Source organism: Dicentrarchus labrax, unplaced genomic scaffold (genome assembly GCF_905237075.1).
Source record: "Dicentrarchus labrax unplaced genomic scaffold, dlabrax2021, whole genome shotgun sequence".
Classification (NCBI taxonomy): Eukaryota; Metazoa; Chordata; class Actinopteri; family Moronidae; genus Dicentrarchus; species Dicentrarchus labrax.
The window spans coordinates 23,001,476-23,021,475 of record NW_026136708.1 but is presented as its reverse complement, the minus strand read 5'-3'; the positions used below and the strand labels follow the sequence as shown (position 1 = coordinate 23,021,475).

The window sequence follows — 20,000 nt, the reverse complement described above, 5'->3', positions numbered from 1 at the left end:
CGGCAGCCTGGAGTCTCTCTCCAGTGGCTCCCTGTGGCTTTAACAAAGACTGCTGACATTGTCATTTCACTGTTATACGCCTAAAGTGATTTAAAAATTCTGGAACTATTTTTGTCCATAAGGTTGGGAACCACTGCTCTGAATAATGCATTCTGATTGGCTGTCAGGCAGCTGTGTTGATCTCGCTCTGCTTTTAATTAACATCATCATGATAGGGTTTCACTGAATGTTAACGATCAATAATACAGAACAATTATCTCTTTGTTGTGTTAGTTTGTATCAGACAGGTGGAGGTGAGGGTGTAAACATGTTTTTGTCCTCACAGGTAAACCGTTCAGCTGATGAAGAAATTCTAGAAGCAAACAGTCTGCAGAGTCTGATTCAATAAAGTTTGTTCACATTTAGGTGTCTGTGGTCTCTAACTGCTCAAACACAACAAGCAGGTTACAACTATCAGGTGCTGATTCCCTGCTGTGGTTTATGTACCATGTTACTTTGTGTATTACTACTACTACTGATATTATTATTACTACTACTGTTCAATTTATAGAAAATAACCACAATTTTAAACTCAGTTGGGGAGAAAATATTTTTCATAATTGTTACTTTATGACAAACAACAATCTCAAAATGAGAAGCTGATTTCTGCCATACTGACTATGTATGTATGTATGTATGTATGTATGTATGTGTGAGCGTTTGTTCTCGTATGTATGTGTGTATGTATGTGTGTATGTATGTATGCCATACCGACTCTGTTTGTATGAGTGAGCGTTTGTTCTCACCGTCAGCAGACACAAACTGTCCCACAGCAGAAGAAACTCCTCCGCTACCCTCCACAAACTGAACTTCAGAGACGATGATGTTGTCCTCGAGAACAGAACCACAGCTGGTACACACGGCACTGCCTCGGGCCTGATCCACGTCTATATCGGACCCCCCACAGGTCCTGCACACCCTGGAGCTCATGGTGTAGGAGGTCAGAGGTCAACACAGTCTGCAGGTCAGAGGAGGTTTAACACCATATTTTAAAGATAAATCAGTTTACATGTAGAGTAAACATAATATTGAGATCATTTTAACACACATGATTCACAATTAATGAAAATGATCATTTGACTTCTGCCACAACAAAGATTTACAAAAATAATGAGTATATGGAGCATCCAGCTGTTATTGAATATAAAACCACTGCTTCTGGTGAAATACAGAAATAAAACCATTATTGTATACGACCGTAATCCGAAATCAGCACTGAGTGTCTGATTCCTGACTCACGGCTTTAAATAGTCCACATTAATAATTCTATTGGTCAAATACTAGACTGGAACTGACTGGTGGACTCACCAACTGCAGAAGACAACAGAGTCCAGTAGAGACCAGCAGAAGACAACAGAGTCCAGTAGAGTCCAGTAGAGACCAGTAGAGTCCAGCAGAAGACAACAGAGTCCACTAGAGTCCAGCAGAAGACAACAGAGTCCACTAGAGTCCAGTAGAGACCAGTAGAGTCCAGTAGAGTCCAGTAGAGACCAGCAGAAGACAACAGAGTCCAGTAGAGTCCAGCAGAAGACAACAGAGTCCACTAGAGTCCAGTAGAGACCACTAGAGTCCACTAGAGTCCAGTAGAGACCAGTAGAGTCCAGTAGAGTCCAGTAGAGACCAGCAGAAGACAACAGAGTCCAGTAGAGTCCAGCAGAAGACAACAGAGTCCAGTAGAGTCCAGTAGAGACCAGTAGAGACCAGTAGAGTCCAGCAGAAGACAACAGAGTCCAGTAGAGTCCAGTAGAGACCAGTAGAGTCCAGCAGAAGACAACAGAGTCCAGTAGAGTCCAGTAGAGACCAGTAGAGTCCAGTAGAGACCAGTAGAGACCAGCAGAGACCAGCAGAAGACAACACAGACCAGTAGAGACCAGTAGAGTCCAGCAGAAGACAACAGAGTCCAGTAGAGTCCAGTAGAGACCAGTAGAGTCCAGTAGAGTCCAGTAGAAACAACAGAGTCCAGTAGAGACCAGTAGAGTCCAGTAGAGTCCAGTAGAGTCCAGTAGAGTCCAGTAGAGTCCAGTAGAGTCCAGTAGAGACCAGTAGAGTCCAGTAGAGTCCAGTAGAGACCAGTAGAGACCAGCAGAAGACAACAGAGATCAATAATCCAGGTTGGCGGTTATAACGGTGGAGCCGTTCGTTTTATTGTAATTTCTCCGTTAGAATCCATTTTATTGATCTTTCAGTCCAAACGACAATCAATCAGTAGCTGATCATTTGAATAGTCTAAGGTTAAAACACTAATTATTGATCACAGAAAGGATTCTGGTCAGTGTTTCGGGTGGTCTGTTGTTTTCTTCCTGTGTCGCCTGGGAGTGACGTCACGGGGTCCTGACCGAGAGCTTGTATATCGTTGGCGGGAAAACTGATATTAGAAATGTAATATTTGCGGTCTGTTTTAGTTACAACTGCAGAATATAGTCAATTTATTATTGTACAGTACAATAAAACTGAGTATTTTACATTTAAAACGGGACCGCTCACCCCCACACACCCGGCTCAATGGTACCACCCAGCGTCGCGTGATGACGTCTCACATTTGGCGGGTGTCTTTCAGTAAAGTAAAGTAAAGTAAAGTAAAGAAATAAAGTAAAGTAAAGCAAAGTAAAGTAAAGTAAAGCAAAGTAAAGCAAAGCAAAGTAAAGTAAAGCAACTAAACAGGTTTCTTATCAATAAAAAGCGATATTGTGACGTCCAGTGGGACCGGAGCAGCAGCGGGTCCTCGGCGGGTCTCAGCGGGGAGCGGGTCCTCGGCGGGGAGCAGCGGGTCCTCGGCGGGGAGCAGCGGGTCCTCGGCGGGTCCTCGGCGGGCAGCCGGGTCCTCGGCGGGTCCTCGGCGGGCAGCAGGGTCCTCGGCGGGTCCTCGGCGGGGGCAGCGGGTCCTCGGCGGGTCCTCGGCGGGCGCACGGGTCCTCGGCGGGTCCTCAGCGGGGAGCAGCGGGTCCTCAGCGGGGAGCAGCGGGGAGCAGCGGGTCCTCGGCGGGGAGCAGCGGGTCCTCGGCGGGGAGCAGCGGGTCCTCGGCGGGGAGCAGCGGGTCCTCGGCGGGTCCTCGGCGGGCAGCAGCGGGTCCTCGGCGGGTCCTCGGCGGGCAGCAGCGGGTCCTCAGCGGGGAGCAGCGGGGAGATGGACTGGGATCAGCTGGAGCTCAACCCGAGGATCACTGCAGCCGTGAGGAGAGGTGAAAGAGCCGTAACTCCAGACTCCGTTTAGAAATATGACTCGTTAATATTTCATTCCTCTACCTTTAATGTAGTGACCTTATAGAACATGATTTAACACATTGTGTTAGACTTTATGTTTTGGTAGTACCTTCGGCACATACTGTATATAATTTATTGGTATATAACTATGTGTTTCTGTGCGTCACATTTTCCTAAGTCCTAAGAGTCTGAGTCCTGTCAATCTCCAGCTGTCCTATCATATCTAATAAAGGCAAAAAGCCCCCCAAAATAAATAAATATATATATATTAGATGGAACTGCTGTGCCAGACTCCATTCAGATTAACCACTATTTAATGTTTCATAACATATTGTCAAATGTAGTGACCTTATAGAGCCTAACTTAACACAACAACTTAACCTAGACGATTTAGTAGTATTACCGCTGTTTACTTTATATATTCTTCATATTTCTTTCCTTTTTAAGTTTTACGTGAATAGAAAATGCAGTAATGAGTATTCTCATGATTTCATGATCAATGGAGTTTCTATACAACAAATTCTCCTCAAGATCTGCTGTAACGAGTCCTTGATGTTTTAAAACGGCAAGATTTTGTATGGAGTTTGGTTGGAGGTTTGTTGTTAGATGTGAGTGATGGTTAGGGTCTGTCTGCTTCTTATTGGTGTTTGTCAGGAAAACTGTTCTTATTCTGATTAGTATTGTTGCCATGGTTACCACTGTTTCCCTGCAGCTAAACTGAAGTCTGTCAGGGAGGTGATGTGTGTTTCTGGTCCGGACCTGCAGGGACTCACCGGTCTGTCCCGGTCAGACATCCAGCAGCTGCTCACCGCTGTCGCCGCCGCCTGCAGGCGACACCCTCCAGTCCCGGGTCAGACCTGTAATGATGCAATCTGATTGGACAGCACAAAATGATGTCACAGCGTGCATTAACGTGTGTGTGTGTGTGTGTGTGTGTGTGTGTGTGTGTGTGTGTAGCCCTCCTGCTCCAGCGTGGACAGTGTCCCCGGTTGGAGTCCGGCCTCAGACTCAGTGTTGGATGTCCGGTCCTGGACGAGCTGCTGAGGGGGGGTCTGCCTGTGGGGGGCGTCACTGAGCTGTCAGGAGAGAGCGGAGCCGGGAAGACTCAGCTGGCTCTGCAGCTCTGTCTGTCTGTACAGTACCCACCACAGCACGGAGGACTGAACTCAGGTCAGTGAATGCACCACAGCACGGAGGACTGAACTCAGGTCAGTGAATGCACCACAGCACGGAGGACTGAACTCAGGTCAGTGAACGCACCACAGCACGGAGGACTGAACTCAGGTCAGTGAATGCACCACAGCACGGAGGACTGAACTCAGGTCAGTGAATGCACCACAGCACGGAGGACTGAACTCAGGTCAGTGAATGCACCACAGCACGGAGGACTGAACTCAGGTCAGTGAACCCACCACAGCACGGAGGACTGAACTCAGGTCAGTGAACCCACCACAGCACGGAGGACTGAACTCAGGTCAGTGAACGCACCACAGCACGGAGGACTGAACTCAGGTCAGTGAACCCACCACAGCACGGAGGACTGAACTCAGGTCAGTGAACGCACCACAGCACGGAGGACTGAACTCAGGTCAGTGAACGCTCCACAGCACGGTGGCTGAACTAGTTTCCTGTGAACGACCACAGCACGGTGACTATATCATGCACTGTATACTGGATGGTGTGTTCAACTAGTCAGTGTTTCCACAGTACGGAGGACTGAACTCAGTGTAGTGATCTGCACCATAGCACTGGATGGACTGAACGTTCAGTGTCAGTGATCCCCCTGTACGGAGGACTGAACTCAGGTCAGTGATCTGCACTGTATGTGCTGGATGGACTGAACTCACTGTCAGTGATTGCACCACAGTACGGAGGACTGAACTCAGGTCAGTGAACGCACCACAGCACTGTAGGACTGAACTCAGGTCAGTGAACGACTGTCTGTGGTCATGACACAGTACGGAGGACTGTGTATATCAGTGAACACCATATCACTGGATGGACTGAACTCAGTGTCAGTGAACCCACCAGCACGGAGGACTGTTATATCTGCACTGTATACTGGATGGTGCGTTCACTGTCTGTGTTTCCTGTACGGAGGACTGAACTCAGTGTCAGTAACTGCACTGTATCACTGGATGGACTGAACGTTCAGTGTCTGTGATTCCTGTAGGAGCTCTGTGTATATCTGCACTGTATACTGGATGAGTGAACCTTCAACTGTCTGTGTTTCCTGTAGGAGCTCTGTGTATATCTGCACTGTATGTGCTGGATGGTGCGTTCACTGTCTGTGTTTCCTGTAGGAGCTCTGTGTATATCTGCACTGTATGTGCTGGATGGTGCGTTCACTGTCTGTGTTTCCTGTAGGAGCTCTGTGTATATCTGCACTGTATACTGGATGGTGCGTTCACTGTCTGTGTTTCCTGTAGGAGCTCTGTGTATATCTGCACTGTATACTGGATGGTGCGTTCACTGTCTGTGTTTCCTGTAGGAGCTCTGTGTATATCTGCACTGTATACTGGATGGTGCGTTCACTGTCTGTGTTTCCTGTAGGAGCTCTGTGTATATCTGCACTGTATGTGCTGGATGGTGCGTTCACTGTCTGTGTTTCCTGTAGGAGCTCTGTGTATATCTGCACTGTATGTGCTGGATGGTGCGTTCACTGTCTGTGTTTCCTGTAGGAGCTCTGTGTATATCTGCACTGTATGTGCTGGATGGTGCGTTCACTGTCTGTGTTTCCTGTAGGAGCGGTGTATATCTGCACTGAGGACTCTTTTCCAATCAGACGTCTGCAGCAGCTGATCAGAGATCAGTCCCGTCTGCGCTCTGACGTCCCTCCAGATCTGATCAGCAGACTCCAGTTCAGTGACAGAGTGTACATTGAACACACCGCGGACCTGGTGAGTCTGTCCACTGACCTCAGATCAGGTCAGTGCTGCATTCAGTGTGTACACTAAACACACCACAGGCCTCAGATCAGTGATCAGCGGACTGGCACACACTGACAGGTGTTTAATTTACCTGCAGGAGTCGCTGCAGGTGTGTTTGTCCCGCCGTGTCCCCCTCCTGCTGGCTCGGGGGCTGGTCCGGCTCCTGGTGGTGGACTCAGTGGCGGCTCTGTTCAGGTCTGAGTTCCAGGCTGCTGATTGGCTGGAGAGGACCAAACAGCTGCTCACCTTCTCCTCCACACTGCACCACCTGAGCCTGGAGTTCACCACACCTGTCCTCCTCATCAACCAGGTTCCACACACACTCTCACACACACACACACACACACACACACACACACACACACACACACACACACACACACTCACACTCTCACACACTCTCACACACACACACACACACACTCACACTCTCACACCCTTTCACACACACTCACCCTTTCACACACACTCACACTTTCACACACACTCACACACACTCACACACATTCACCCTTTCACACACACTCACACACGGCATCAGGAGCAATTCAGGGTTCAGTATCTTGCTCAAGGATACTTCGACATGTGGCACCAGGAGCCGGGGATCGAACCTTCCGATTAAGGAACTACCCGCTCTGCCTCTGAGCCACAGCCGCCCAGTAGTATTTAAGGTAGTATTAGTAGTTCTGCAGTAGTATCTAAGGTAGTATTAGTAGTTCTGCAGTAGTATTTAAGGTAGTATTAGTAGTTCTGCAGTAGTATTTAAGGTAGTATTTGAAGTACTGCAGTAGTATTTAAGGTAGTATTAGTAGTACTGCAGTAGTATTTAAGGATATTGGCAGTAGTATTTAAGGTAGTATTAGTAGTACTGCGTAGTATTAGAAGTACTGCAGTAGTATTTAAGGTAGTATTAGTAGTACTGCAGTAGTATTTAAGGTAGTATTTGAAGTACTGCAGTAGTATTTAAGGTAGTATTAGTAGTTCTGCAGTAGTATTTAAGGTAGTATTTGAAGTACTGCAGTAGTATTTAAGGTAGTATTAGTAGTTCTGCAGTAGTATCTAAGGTAGTATTTGAAGTACTGCAGTAGTATTTAAGGTAGTATTAGTAGTACTGCAGTAGTATCTAAGGTAGTATTTGAAGTACTGCAGTAGTATTTAAGAGTATCTAAGATTTAAGGTAGTATTTGAAGTACTGCAGTAGTATTTAAGGTAGTATTAGTAGTTCTGCAGTAGTATCTAAGGTAGTATTTGAAGTACTGCAGTAGTATTTAAGGTAGTATTTGAAGTACTGCAGTAGTATTTAAGGTAGTATTTGAAGTACTGCAGTAGTATTTAAGGTAGTATTTGAAGTTCTGTCTCTCTCTGTGTTGTTTCAGGTCACCGATGTGTTCGACAGCTCAGACGACAGTTTGGGGTAAAACTATCAATATACAGATTTAATTTGTACATTTATATATAATCGATTGATAAATAATAGATTAATTTATGATGAAAGTCTAATTACAGGTTCCAAAGTTTTTTAGATTATTCAGTTCAAGTAACTGTTGTTGTAAATGATTATTAATAACCAATAATCATTGATTATTTCTGTCAGCCCTATGTCCTCCAACGTGTCACCAGCTCTGGGGTTGGCCTGGGCCAATCAGGTGACGGTTCGGCTGATGATGCGGCGGCTCCAGGTGACGGTTGCCCGTGGTGACCAGTGCAGCGCCCTCCGCAGGCTGGAGGTGGTGTTCGCTCCTCATCTGGCCCGAGACGGACGAGACGCCGCCGTGTGGAGGGAGGGCGTCCGCGGGGTCACAGACTGTACACGCATACAACAGTCCCATTGAAATATTTCAATGTAGATAAACACACACAGATAAATAACAAACACCTGTATGAGAGCGTAAACAAACACATTAAAGTGTTAACATTCGTCTGATGATGTCACTGTTTCAGTCTATATATGAACTTTGTGGCCAGAAGTGAGCGGACAGCCCTGGAGTCGCCTTATTGATTCAATTCAATTCAATTTTATTTGTATAGCACCAATTCATAACAGAAGTTATCTCAGGACACTTTTCAAATAGAGCAGGTCTAGACCGAACTCTTTAACATTAATTACAGAGACCCAACAGTACCACCATGAGCAAGACCTTGGAGACAAGGGCAAGGAAACACTGCCTGTTAAAAGGCAGAAACCTAGGACAGATCCTCCGGCTCTAGGTGGGTGGTCGTCTGTCTCGACCAGTTGGGGTGAGAGAGAGAGAGAGAGAGAGAGACAGAGAGAAACAGACAGACAGACAGGTTCACAGCAACAACAGTATTGGCAATGGCAATCAAGCAGGACCATGGCAGGAGGCTCCACCAGGATCCATGAGAACCTGCGAGACGAGAAAGCACAAGAACTCCGGGGAAGAAGTGAAGTTAGTAACATGCATTAATGGGAACATGAATGAGTGCAGAAAGAGAGAGGAAGAGAGGAGCTCAGTGCACCATGGGAAATCCCCCGATAGTCTAGGCCTATAGCAGCATAACTAAGGGATGGTTCAGGACTCACCTGATCCAGCCCTAACTATAAGCTTTATCAAAGGGGAATGTCTTAAGCCTACACTAAGGGTCGCCCAACTGGAAGCTGGTTCCACAGGAGAGGAGCTTGGTAACTGAAGGCTCTGGCTCCTGTTCTACTTTTAGAGACTATAGGAACCACAAGTAGCCCAGCATTCAGAGAACGTAGTGTTCTAGAGGGGTAATAGGGTACTATGAGCTCTTTAAGATATGAAGGGGCCTGACCATGAAGAGCTTTATAGGTGAGGAGGAGGATTTTAAATTCTATTCTACATTTTATAGGGAGCCAATGCAGAGTAGCTAGTACAGGAGAGATGTGATCTCTTTTTCTAGTTCCTGTCAGTACTCGTGCTGCAGCGTTCTGAATTAATTGGAGCGTTTTAATGGACTTATTGGGGCAACCTGATAATAAAGAGTTGCAGTAATCCAGCCTAGAAGTAACAAATGCATGGATTAGTTTTTCTGCATCTGTCTGTGATAGGATGTGTCTAATTTCTGTAATATTGTGTAAATGAAAGAAGGCGGTCCTAGAGGTTGAGGAGCTCCTCTCAGGTTAAAACAGCAGTTTTTTAATGGAACTTCTGTATTGTGTTTATTTGTGTATTTTTTGCTGAGTGCAGTACTTTTACTTAACGTAGTACGTTTACACTACAGCAGGTTGTTCACATGGATTATTGATTATCATCACTTTAGTCTCACATATATTGATTATATTTGATTGATCAGCGCCTCCTGTTGACCCTTACATATATTACACCATGACGTCAGGCAGCTCTCAGTGCGCCTGCGCCGTTTAACCACCGAGGAGAAGACGCCTCTTCAAAGTAAAAGCATGAAAGTAGAGTTGGTGTTTGGAGACAGCACTGTACACCTTCAGTTTATATGACTATTGATCAGCATATTGATGAACTGTCATTGATGATTTTGATAATAGTGGAATCTGTCCATCCAGAGAAAACTGCTGAAATCAGTGTTTTTTATGATTCATTGATTATTTTAATATTGGAGTTAATTTCCTGTCAATAAACGAACCGATTGATAAATAATTGTTGACTGTTTTTTATTTCTTTAATTTAAAAAAACAAACCAGCTTTCAGTACTTCCGGTCCGTTCTACCGGACTCTTATTGTGAAAACAACTGACCGGACGTGATGCATGGGTTGTTTCCGGTGGTGATCGGAGCACGAGCTTGACGGTGATGCGCAGCTCGTGAAGCTTCAGAGCACAAAGATCGAAGATCATCAGAAGGTTTGTTTGTTTGTTTGTTTGTTTGTTTGTTTGTTTGTTTGCAGCTGCATTAGCATCTGTTCATCATCGATGCGTCACTGATAGTTTACATAATCGATACAGAGCGATCAGATCAGACTGATGGAGGTTATTAGAGTGCAGACAGCAGCAGAGAGCTGATATTTCCAATCGATCCGGAATGATCAGTTCACAGCATCAAAACAGGAACAAATAATCCTTTCAAATAAATAACCTTATTTATAAAACAAACAAACAAACAAACAAACAAACGGAGCTGACGGGGCGTGGCCCTGCAGACCGGAAGTTTAATCGATAATGTTTATGATCAGTTTGTCAGGTTGTGATGGACATCGACAACGTTTCTAAATCTAAGGAGATATTGATTTGTCTTTTTATTGATAATATAATGTAATGTAATAATAATATAATAATAATGTAATGTAATAATAATATAATAATAATAATAATGTAATATAATATAATAATAATAATAATAATAATGTAATATAATATAATAATAATAATAATGTAATATAATATAATAATAATAATAATAATAATGTAATATAATAATCATATAATATAATAATAATGTAATATAATATAATGTAATATAATAATAATGAATATAATATAATAATCATAATATAATAATAATATAATATAATAATAATAATAATAATGTAATATAATATAATAATAATAATATAATATAATATAATATAATAATAATATAATATAATAATAATATAATATAATGTAATATAATGTAATATAATAATAATGTAATATAATATAATAATCATATAATATAATAATAATATAATATAATAATAATAATAATGTAATATAATATAATAATAATAATATAATATAATAATAATATAATAATAATTAATATAATAATAATAATAATATAATATAATAATAATATAATATAATAATAATAATAATAATAATGTAATGTAATATAATAATAATATAATATAATATAATGTAATATAATGTAATGTAATAATAATATAATATAATATAATAATAATAATATAATATAATAATAATATAATATAATAATAATAATAATAATAAGTAATGTAATGTAATATAATAATAATATAATATAATATAATGTAATATAATGTAATGTAATAATAATATAATATAATAATAATAATATAATATAATATAATAATAATAATAATAATAATGTAATGTAATATAATAATAATATAATGTAATATAATGTAATGTAATAATAATATAATAATATAATATAATAATAATATAATATAATAATAATGTAATATAATAAATTAATATAATAATAATGTAATATAATATAATAATCATATAATATAATAATAATATAATATAATAATATAATATAATAATAATGTAATAAAATAATAATGTCATATAATATAATGTAATATAATGTAATATAATAATTATGTAATATAATATAATGTAATATAATGTCATATAATAATAATATAATATAATAATAATGTAATATAATAATTATGTAATATAATGTAATATAATAATAATATAATATAATATCATATATCCAACCCAATCCAACTTTATTTGTTAAGCACTTTAAAACAACCAAAGTTGACCAAAGTGCTGTACAGGAGAATAAATAAGACATCATAAATAAAAAACATAACAGCTCACATGAGGCGCAAAATAACATATAATACAACAGTAAAATGAAAAGACATAAAACATGAGTAAAAATAATAACCACGCAATAAAAAGCAATCAAAAAGTAAAAATAACAAATACAAAAATTAAATCAAGTAAATAAAGTCGACATCTTACTAGGTGTCAAAGGCCACAGAGAAGAGATGGTTTTAAGACTGGTTTTAAAAACAGACAGAGAAGAGGCCTGTTTAACGTGCAGAGGCAGATCATTCCATAATTTAGGAGCAGACACAGCAAAGGCACGGTCCCCTCTGAGCTTCCGCTTAGTTTTAGGCACACTCAGGAGCAGCTGATCATCTGACCTGAGGGGGCGGACGGGTATATAGGGGTGTAGAAGCTCAGAGAGGTAGGGCGGGGCAAGACCATTTAGGGATTTAAAAGCAAATAAAAGAATTTTAAAATGGATCCTAAATTGAATAGGCAGCCAGTGGAGTGAGCCTAAAATGGGGGAAATGTGCTCATGTTTACGTGTGCCAGTTAAAAGACGTGCAGCAGCATTCTGTACCATCTGAAGACGGGCGATGAAGGACCCACTAACCCCCACATATAGTGCATTACAGTAATCCAGGCGAGTGGTAACAAAGGCGTGGATTACCGTCTCAAAGTGCTGCCTTGATAGAATTGGCTTTATTTTGGCCAGCTGCCTCAAATGGAAAAAGCTTGATTTGACAACAGCCTTGATCTGACTGTCAAACTTAAGCTCGGGGTCCACCTTAACCCCTAGGTTTGTGATGCTAGGTTTAATATACTGGGCCAAGGAACCCAGATCTACAGAGAGAAGCAGAGGAGGATACAGAGTCACCTAGGCTGACAGAGAAAGTTCGATCAGCCAAGTACGACCTGAACCACTCCAGTGCTATGCCCCTGATGCCCACCCACTGCTTCAAATGTGAGATCAATATTTCATGATCCACTGTGTCAAATGCAGCAGTTAAATCTAAAAGCACAAGGATAACAGTCACCAGAGTCAGTAGCTAAAAAGATATCATTAAAAACTCTTAAGAGAGCTGATTCGGTGCTGTGCAGGGTTTTAAAACTGGATTGGAAAACCTCTAGGATATTATGTTCTTCCAGAAAGGGTCCAGACACAGATTGCACAAGATTAAAAGAATAAATGAGGTTTAAAAACCCTTTGTCATTGGCTTAACACACATGAACATTAAAATCCCCAACAATAAGAACACGGTCATATTTAGGATGATTTCAGCCAGGAAATCAGAAAAGTCATTTAAAAAGTCCTTATTGTACCTGGGAGGCCGATAGACCACAGCACACAACACTGTGTGAGAGCGACCAAGCTCAAATAAGCTCAGTTCAAAGCTGGTGAAAGAGGATGACAGCAATAACTGCTTACATTTATAATGACTCTTATAGACGGTCGCTATTCCTCCTCCTCGGCCCGACGTCCACAGGGAGTTAAAGTAGCAGCAATCATGGGGTGAAAGTTCAGTGAAAGCCCTGGATTCACCAACACTCAGCCAAGTCTCAGTCACACAGAGGAAATCCAATCCTCGGGACGTGAAGAAATGGTGACGTTGGAGTCCGGTGTCTGCTCGATGATTGCAGGGATGTAGAGTTTAAACCTCCTCTTCATCATCCTCCGTTTAACTCCCGCTCTGCAGCCTCGCCGTCTCCTCCTCAGCTCCTGCGGTATGGAGAGTCTCTCTCCAGTCGGGATGCTAGGGTACCTCAGGGTGATCATCTGGTCGCGGGTGTAAACAATGCGACTCCCTGTCGCCATGGAGACCAGCGTAAACAAAAAATTAAAAGAGCTCAAAAAGGCTGAAAAAGTATTTATAATATAATGTAATATAATAAAATATAATATAATATAATATAATATAATTATAATATAATAATAATATAATATAATGTAATGTAATATAATATAATTTAATTTAATTCTAATATAATAATAATATAATACAATGTAATGTAATATAATATAATGTAATATAATATAATATAATATAATATAATAATATAATGTAATTTACTATAATATAATGTAATGTTATGTAATGTAATATAATATAATATAATAATATAATGTAATTTACTATAATATAATATAATGTGATGTAATGTTATGTAATGTAATGTAATATAATTTAATATAATTTAAGATAATATAATATAATGTAATGTAATTTAATATAATGTAATGTAATTTAATATAATGTAATATAATAATAATAATGTAATAATATATTATAATTTGATATAATATAATGTAAAAATAAAGTAAAATTTAGTACAATAATAATATAATAAATAATATAATTTAATATAATATTATATAATGTAATGTAATGTAATTAAATGTAATTTAATATAATATAATATAATGTAATGTAATGTAATTTAATATAATGTAATACAATGTAATATAATATAATGTAATGTAATGTAACGTAATTTAATGTAATTTAATATAATATAATATAATATAATATAATGTAATGTAAAGTAATGTAATTTAATATAATAATAATATAATAATATAATATAATTTAATATAATGTAATGTAATATAATATAATATAAGTAATGTAATGTAATGTAATTTAATATAATGTAATACAATGTAATATAATGTAATGTAATTTAATATAATGTAATATAATGTAATATAATATAATGTAATGTAATTTAATATAATGTAATATAATGTAATATAATGTAATATAATATAATGTAATTCAATTTTTTCAATTCAATTTTATTTTTATAGCACCAATTCATAACAGAAGTTATCTCAGGACACTTTTCAAATAGAGCAGGTCTAGACCGAACTCTTTAAAACATTATTTACAGAGACCCAACAGTACCACCATGAGCAAGACCTTGGAGACAAGGGCAAGGAAAAACTGCCTGTTAAAAGGCAGAAACCTAGGACAGATCCTCCGGCTCTAGGTGGGTGGTCGTCTGTCTCGACCAGTTGGGGTGAGAGAGAGAGAGAGAGAGAGAGGCAGAGAGAGAGAGAGAGAGAGAGAGAGACAGACAGACAGGTGCACAGCAACAACAGTATTGGCAATGGCAATCTAGCAGGACCATGGCAGGAGGCTCAACCAGGATCGACAAGAACCTGCGAGACAAGAAAGCACAAGAACTCCGGGGAAGAAGTGAAGTTAGTAACATGCATTAATGGGACATGAATGAGTGCAGAAAGAGAGAGGAAGAGAGGAGCTCAGTGCACCATGGGAAATCCCCCGATAGTCTAGGCCTATAGCAGCATAACTGCGGGATGGTTCAAGACTCACCTGATCCAGCCCTAACTATAAGCTTTATCAAAGAGGAATGTCTTAAGCCTACTCTTGAATGTGGTGAGGGTGTCTGCCTCCCGAACCACAACTGGAAGCTGGTTCCACAGGAGAGGAGCTTGGTAACTGAAGGCTCTGGCTCCTGTTCTACTTTTAGAGACTATAGGAACCACAAGTAGCCCAGCATTCAGAGAACGTAGTGTTCTAGAGGGGTAATAGGGTACTATGAGCTCTTTAAGATATGAAGGGGCCTGACCATGAAGAGCTTTATAGGTGAGGAGGAGGATTTTAAATTCTATTCTACATTTTATAGGGAGCCAATGCAGAGAAGCTAGTACAGGAGAGATGTGATCTCTTTTTCTAGTTCCTGTCAGTACTCGTGCTGCAGCGTTCTGAATTAATTGGAGCATTTTAATGGACTTATTGGGGCAACCTGATAATAAAGAGTTGCAGTAATCCAGCCTTGAAGTAACAAATGCATGGATTAGTTTTTCTGCATCTGTCTGTGATAGTATGTGTCTAATTTTTCTAATATTAAGTAAATGAAAGAAGGCAGTCCTAGAGGTCTGCTTTATGTGGGAGTTAAATGACAAATCCTGATCAAAGATAACTCCAAGATTCCTGACAGTGGTGCTAGAGGCCAAGGTAATGCCATCTAGAGTAACTATATCTTTAGACAGTGAGTCTCTAAGGTTTTTGGGGCCAAGAACAAGAATTTCGTTTTTTTCTGAGTTTAACATCAGAAAATTGCAGGTCATCCAGGATTTTATGTCCTTAAGACATGTTTGTAATTTAGATAATTGATTAATTTCATCTGGCTTGATTGATAGATATAACTGCGTATCATCTGCATAACAGTGAAAGTTAATGGAGTGATTCCTAATAATGTTGCCTAAAGGGAGCATATATAAAGTAAATTGTATTGGTCCAAGTACAGAACCCTGTGGAACTCCATGACTAACTGTAGTATTTATTGAAGATTCATCGTTAACATGTACAAACTGAGAACGATCTGATAAATATGACTTAAACCAGCTTAGTGCGGTTCCTTTAATGCCAATTTGATGCTCAAGTCTCTGTAAAAGAATATCATGGTCAATGGTGTCAAATGCAGCACTAAGATCTAATAATACAAGTACAGAGACAAGTCCATTGTCAGAAGCAGTCAGAAGGTCATTATTAACTTTAACCAGAGCTGTCTCTGTGCTGTGATGAACTCTAAATCCTGACTGAAAATCCTCAAATAAACTATTGTTATGTAGAAAGTCACACAACTCTTTGGCGACTACTTTCTCCAGAATCTTAGAGAGGAAGGGGAGGTTAGAAATCGGTCTATAGTTGGCTAAAACCCCTGGGTCAAGAGTGGACTTTTTAAGAATGGGTTTAATTACAGCTACTTTAAAGGACTGTGGTACATGTCCTGATAATAAAGAAAGATTAATCATATCCAGTAAAGAAGTGCCAATTAAGGGAACAACTTCTTTAAGCAGCCTAGTTGGGATCGGGTCTAATAGACAGGTTGATGGCTTCGATGAAGAAATGATTGTAATGTAATGCAATGTAATATAATGTAATGTAATGTAACGTAATTTAATGTAATTTAATATAATATAATATAATGTAATGTAAAGTAATGTAATTTAATATAATAATAATATAATATAATTTAATATAATGTAATGTAATATAATATAATATAATGTAATGTAATGTAATTTAATATAATGTAATGTAATGTAATTTAATATAATGTAATATAATATAATATAATGTAATGTAAAGTAATTTAATTTAATATAATAATAATATAATATTATAATATAATATAATATAATGTAATGTAATGTAATTTAATATAATGTAATGTAATGTAATATAATGTAATGTAATGTAATATAATATAATATAATATAATGTAATGTAATGCAATGTTAGCCACCAGGGGGAGATAGAGAGAGTCTTTATGTTTGTGTGTTTCTGTTTCCTTGTCCAGCAGAGGTCACATGTCTCCCTCCGCCCCTCTCTCATTGGTCCTCCTCCTCCTGGGTCTGGTCTCTACGGAGACCACTGACCAATCCCTGGAGGACCTGTCCAATAGAAACACAGACTTTGCCGCCCGGCTGTACCGTGCCGTCTCCAGTCGCACTGACGACAACGTCTTCTTGTCAGCGTTCACACTGTCCACCGCGCTGTCTGCCCTGCTGAGCACCACCAGTGGACCGACCCAGAGCCAGCTTCTGCAGGGACTCAGCCTCACCGGAGTGGACCCTAAGACCCTCCCAGGTAGGTCAGAGGTTAGGTGTTAGAGACCAGGTACCAGGGACCAGGGACTTAAACTAGAGTTACAGTCCATCTCTGCTGTTCCAGATCTGTTCCAAGGCCTCAGGACCCTGGTCCTGCAGGGGACTGTAGCCCAGAACCTGAAGGAGGGCATGGCTGTCTTCCCCTCCCAGTCTTTCCCTGTCTCACCAACCTACCAGGACCAGGTTCAGACCAAGTTTGGGGGGACTGCTCAAAATCTGGCCTACACAGCGCCGCAGGAAGCCACCGACACCATCAACCGTTGGGCCCAGGACCGGACTGGAGAGCATGTCCAGGAGCTGGGGACCAGCCTGGACCCCCAGACCCAGCTGCTGCTCACTACCGCTGCCTACTACCAGAGTACGCATGATGGGGGCGGGGTTATCGAGCAGGAGACGGGGTTAGCAGTCAGAGGGCGGGGTTATCGAGCAGGAGACGGGGTTAGCAGTCAGAGGGCGGGGTTATCGAGCAGGAGACGGGGTTAGCAGTCAGGGGGGGTTACGGGGGGGTTAGCAGTCAGGGGGCGGGGTAGGGGCGGGGTTAGCAGTCAGAGGGCGGGGTTAGAAGTCATGGGGCGGGGTTAGCTGTCAGGAGACGGGGTTAGCAGTCAGGAGACGGGGTTAGCAGTCAGAGGGCGGGGTTAGAATTCATGGGGCGGGGTTAGCAGTCAGGGGGCGGGGTTAGCAGTCAGAGGGCGGGGTTAGCAGTCAGAGGGCGGGGTTAGCACTCAGAGGGCGGGGTTAGCAGTCAGAGGGCGGGGTGAGCAGTCAGAGGGCGGGGTGAGCACTCAGAGGGCGGGGTTAGCAGTCAGAGGGCGGGGTGAGCACTCAGAGGGCGGGGTTAGCACTCAGAGGGCGGGTTAGCACTCAGAGGACGGGGTTAGCACTCAGAGGGCGGGGTTATCGAGCAGGAGACGGGGTTAGCTGTCAGGAGACGGGGTTAGCAGTCAGGGGCGGGGTTAGCAGTCAGGGGCGGGGTTAGCAGTCAGAGGGCGGGGTTAGCAGTCAGAGGGCGGGGTTATCGAGCAGGAGACGGGGTTAGCAGTCAGGAGACGGGGTTAGCAGTCAGGGGGCGGGGTTAGCAGTCAGGGGGCGGGGTTAGCTGTCAGGAGACGGGGTTAGCTGTCAGGGGGCGGGGTTAGCAGTCAGGGGGCGGGGTTAGCTGTCAGGAGGCGGGGTTAGCAGTCAGGGGGTAAATAGTTTTAATAATACACATGTTTTTTGTGTTTCAGGCCGCTTCAGTCCGGCCTTTAACGCGTCTTCCACTCAGGACGAGCGTTTCTACGTGGACAAGTATCATGTGGTCATGGTTCCCATGATGTTCCGGGCCGATAAGTTCTTCCTGGCGTACGACCGCTCGGCGAAGGTCGGTGTGCTGAAGCTGCCGATGGCAGACGGGACGGCCATGTTGGTTCTGCTGCCCGATGAAGACGTTGAAATCACTGCCGTCGAAGAGGAAGTGACCGGAGAGAAGATCCAGGCCTGGATCAGACAGCTGAAGAAGACGTGAGTCCTGTTTCCTTCCCTCCCTCCTTCCCTTCCTCCTTTCATCCTTCCCTCCCTCCCTTCCTTCTTCCCTTCCTCCTTCCATCCTTCCCCCCTCCCTCCTTCCTCCCTCCTTCCCCTTCCCTCCTTTCATCCTTCCCCTCTCCCTCCTTCCCCCTTCCTCCTTTCATCCTTCCCTCCCTCCCTTCCTTCTTCCCTTCCTCCTTCCATCCTTCCCTCCCTCCCTCCCTCCCTTCCTCCTTCCTCCTTTCATCCTTCCCTCCTTCCCTTCCTCCTTCCTCCTTTCATCCCTCCCTCCCTCTCCTCCTCCCTCCCTCCCTTCCTCCTCCCCCCTCTCCTTCCCTTCCTCCTTCCTCCTTCCTCCTTCCATCCTTCCCTCCCTCCCTTCTTCCCTTCCTCCTTCCTCCTTTCATCCCTCCCTCCCTCCTTTCATCCTTCCCCCCTTCCTTCCCTCCCTTCCCCCTTCCTCCTTCCCTCCCTCCCTTCCCTCCCTCCCTTCCTCCTCCCCTCCTTCCTTCCCTTCCTCCTTCCTCCTTCCATCCTTCCCTCCCTCCCTCCTTCCCTTCCTCCCTCCTTCCCTTCCTCCTTCCTCCTTTCATCCTTCCCTCTCTCCCTTCCTCCTTCCCTCCCTCCCTTCCTTCTTCCCTTCCTCCTTCCATCCTTCCCTCCCTCCCTCCCTCCCTCCTTCCTCCCTCCTTTCATCCTTCCCTCCCTCCCTCCCTCCTTCCCTTCCTCCTTTCATCCTTCCCTCCCTCCTTCCCTTCCTCCTTTCATCCTTCCCTCCCTCCCTTCCTTCTTCCCTTCCTCCTTCCATCCTTCCCTCCCTCCCTCCCTCCCTTCCTCCTTCCTCCTTTCATCCTTCCCTCCTTCCCTTCCTCCTTCCTCCTTTCATCCCTCCCTCCCTCCCTCCCTTCCCTCCCTCCCTTCCTTCCCTTCCTCCTTCCTCCTTCCTCCTTCCATCCTTCCCTCCCTCCCTTCTTCCCTTCCTCCTTCCTCCTTTCATCCCTCCCTCCCTCCTTTCATCCTTCCCTCCTTCCTTCCCTCCCTTCCCCCTTCCTCCTTCCCTCCCTCCCTTCCCTCCCTCCCTTCCTCCTCCCCTCCTTCCTTCCCTTCCTCCTTCCTCCTTTCATCCTTCCCTCTCTCCCTTCCTTCTTCCCTTCCTCCTTTCATCCTTCCCTCTCTCCCTCCCTCCTTCCTTCCATCCTTCCCTCCCTCCCTCCTTCCTTCCCTCCCTCCCTCCCTCCCTTCCCCCT

General features: G+C 42.4%; 4 protein-coding genes across 54 annotated transcripts in view; 3 read left to right on the top strand and 1 right to left on the bottom strand.

Moving 5' to 3' along the window:
- LOC127368399 (uncharacterized) overlaps positions 1 to 379 on the top strand; it is a 2,876-nt gene extending 2,497 nt beyond the window's left edge. The window contains exon 3 of the mRNA XM_051409231.1: positions 326 to 379. Within this exon, the coding sequence (XP_051265191.1) occupies positions 326 to 342 (17 nt within the window). The 3' untranslated portion in view covers positions 343 to 379. The remainder of the gene's footprint in view (positions 1 to 325) is intronic.
- Positions 1 to 1,994, bottom strand: part of brf1b (BRF1 RNA polymerase III transcription initiation factor subunit b) — a 39,423-nt gene extending 37,429 nt beyond the window's left edge. Inside the window, exons 1-2 of the mRNA XM_051409052.1 lie at positions 1,348 to 1,994; positions 786 to 997 (exon numbers count right to left, since the gene is read on the bottom strand). Of these exons, the coding sequence (XP_051265012.1) occupies positions 786 to 969 (184 nt within the window). The 5' untranslated portion in view covers positions 970 to 997; positions 1,348 to 1,994. The remainder of the gene's footprint in view (positions 1 to 785; positions 998 to 1,347) is intronic.
- A 957-nt stretch (positions 1,995 to 2,951) lies between these two features.
- Positions 2,952 to 8,305, top strand: LOC127368386 (DNA repair protein XRCC3). 50 transcript variants are annotated; one of them, XR_007885651.1, is made up of 10 exons: positions 2,952 to 3,218; positions 3,953 to 4,090; positions 4,198 to 4,410; positions 5,986 to 6,140; positions 6,268 to 6,969; positions 7,075 to 7,138; positions 7,235 to 7,266; positions 7,348 to 7,379; positions 7,412 to 7,584; positions 7,765 to 8,305. XR_007885651.1 is itself a non-coding variant. In XM_051409213.1 (5 exons), exons 1-5 carry the CDS (start codon positions 3,164 to 3,166, stop codon positions 6,369 to 6,371), a joined length of 693 nt encoding a protein of 230 aa, XP_051265173.1. In that variant the 5' UTR covers positions 2,952 to 3,163; the 3' UTR covers positions 6,372 to 6,518. The 50 variants fall into 50 exon arrangements, 1 of the variants encoding a protein (XP_051265173.1); XR_007885639.1 differs by adding an exon at positions 7,171 to 7,202 and having other exon boundaries at positions 7,235 to 7,298; positions 7,348 to 7,584; XR_007885633.1 differs by having other exon boundaries at positions 7,075 to 7,202.
- Positions 8,306 to 9,851: 1,546 nt separating this feature from the next.
- Positions 9,852 to 20,000, top strand: part of serpina10a (serpin peptidase inhibitor, clade A (alpha-1 antiproteinase, antitrypsin), member 10a) — a 24,836-nt gene continuing 14,687 nt past the window's right edge. Inside the window, exons 1-4 of one of the 2 annotated variants that reach the window (XM_051409184.1) lie at positions 9,852 to 9,968; positions 16,938 to 17,224; positions 17,309 to 17,602; positions 18,474 to 18,747. In XM_051409184.1, the coding sequence (XP_051265144.1) occupies positions 16,945 to 17,224; positions 17,309 to 17,602; positions 18,474 to 18,747 (848 nt within the window). In that variant the 5' untranslated portion in view covers positions 9,852 to 9,968; positions 16,938 to 16,944. Of the gene's footprint in view, positions 9,969 to 16,934; positions 17,225 to 17,308; positions 17,603 to 18,473; positions 18,748 to 20,000 lie in introns of both variants that reach the window. The other variant, XM_051409185.1, reaches the window with a different exon arrangement.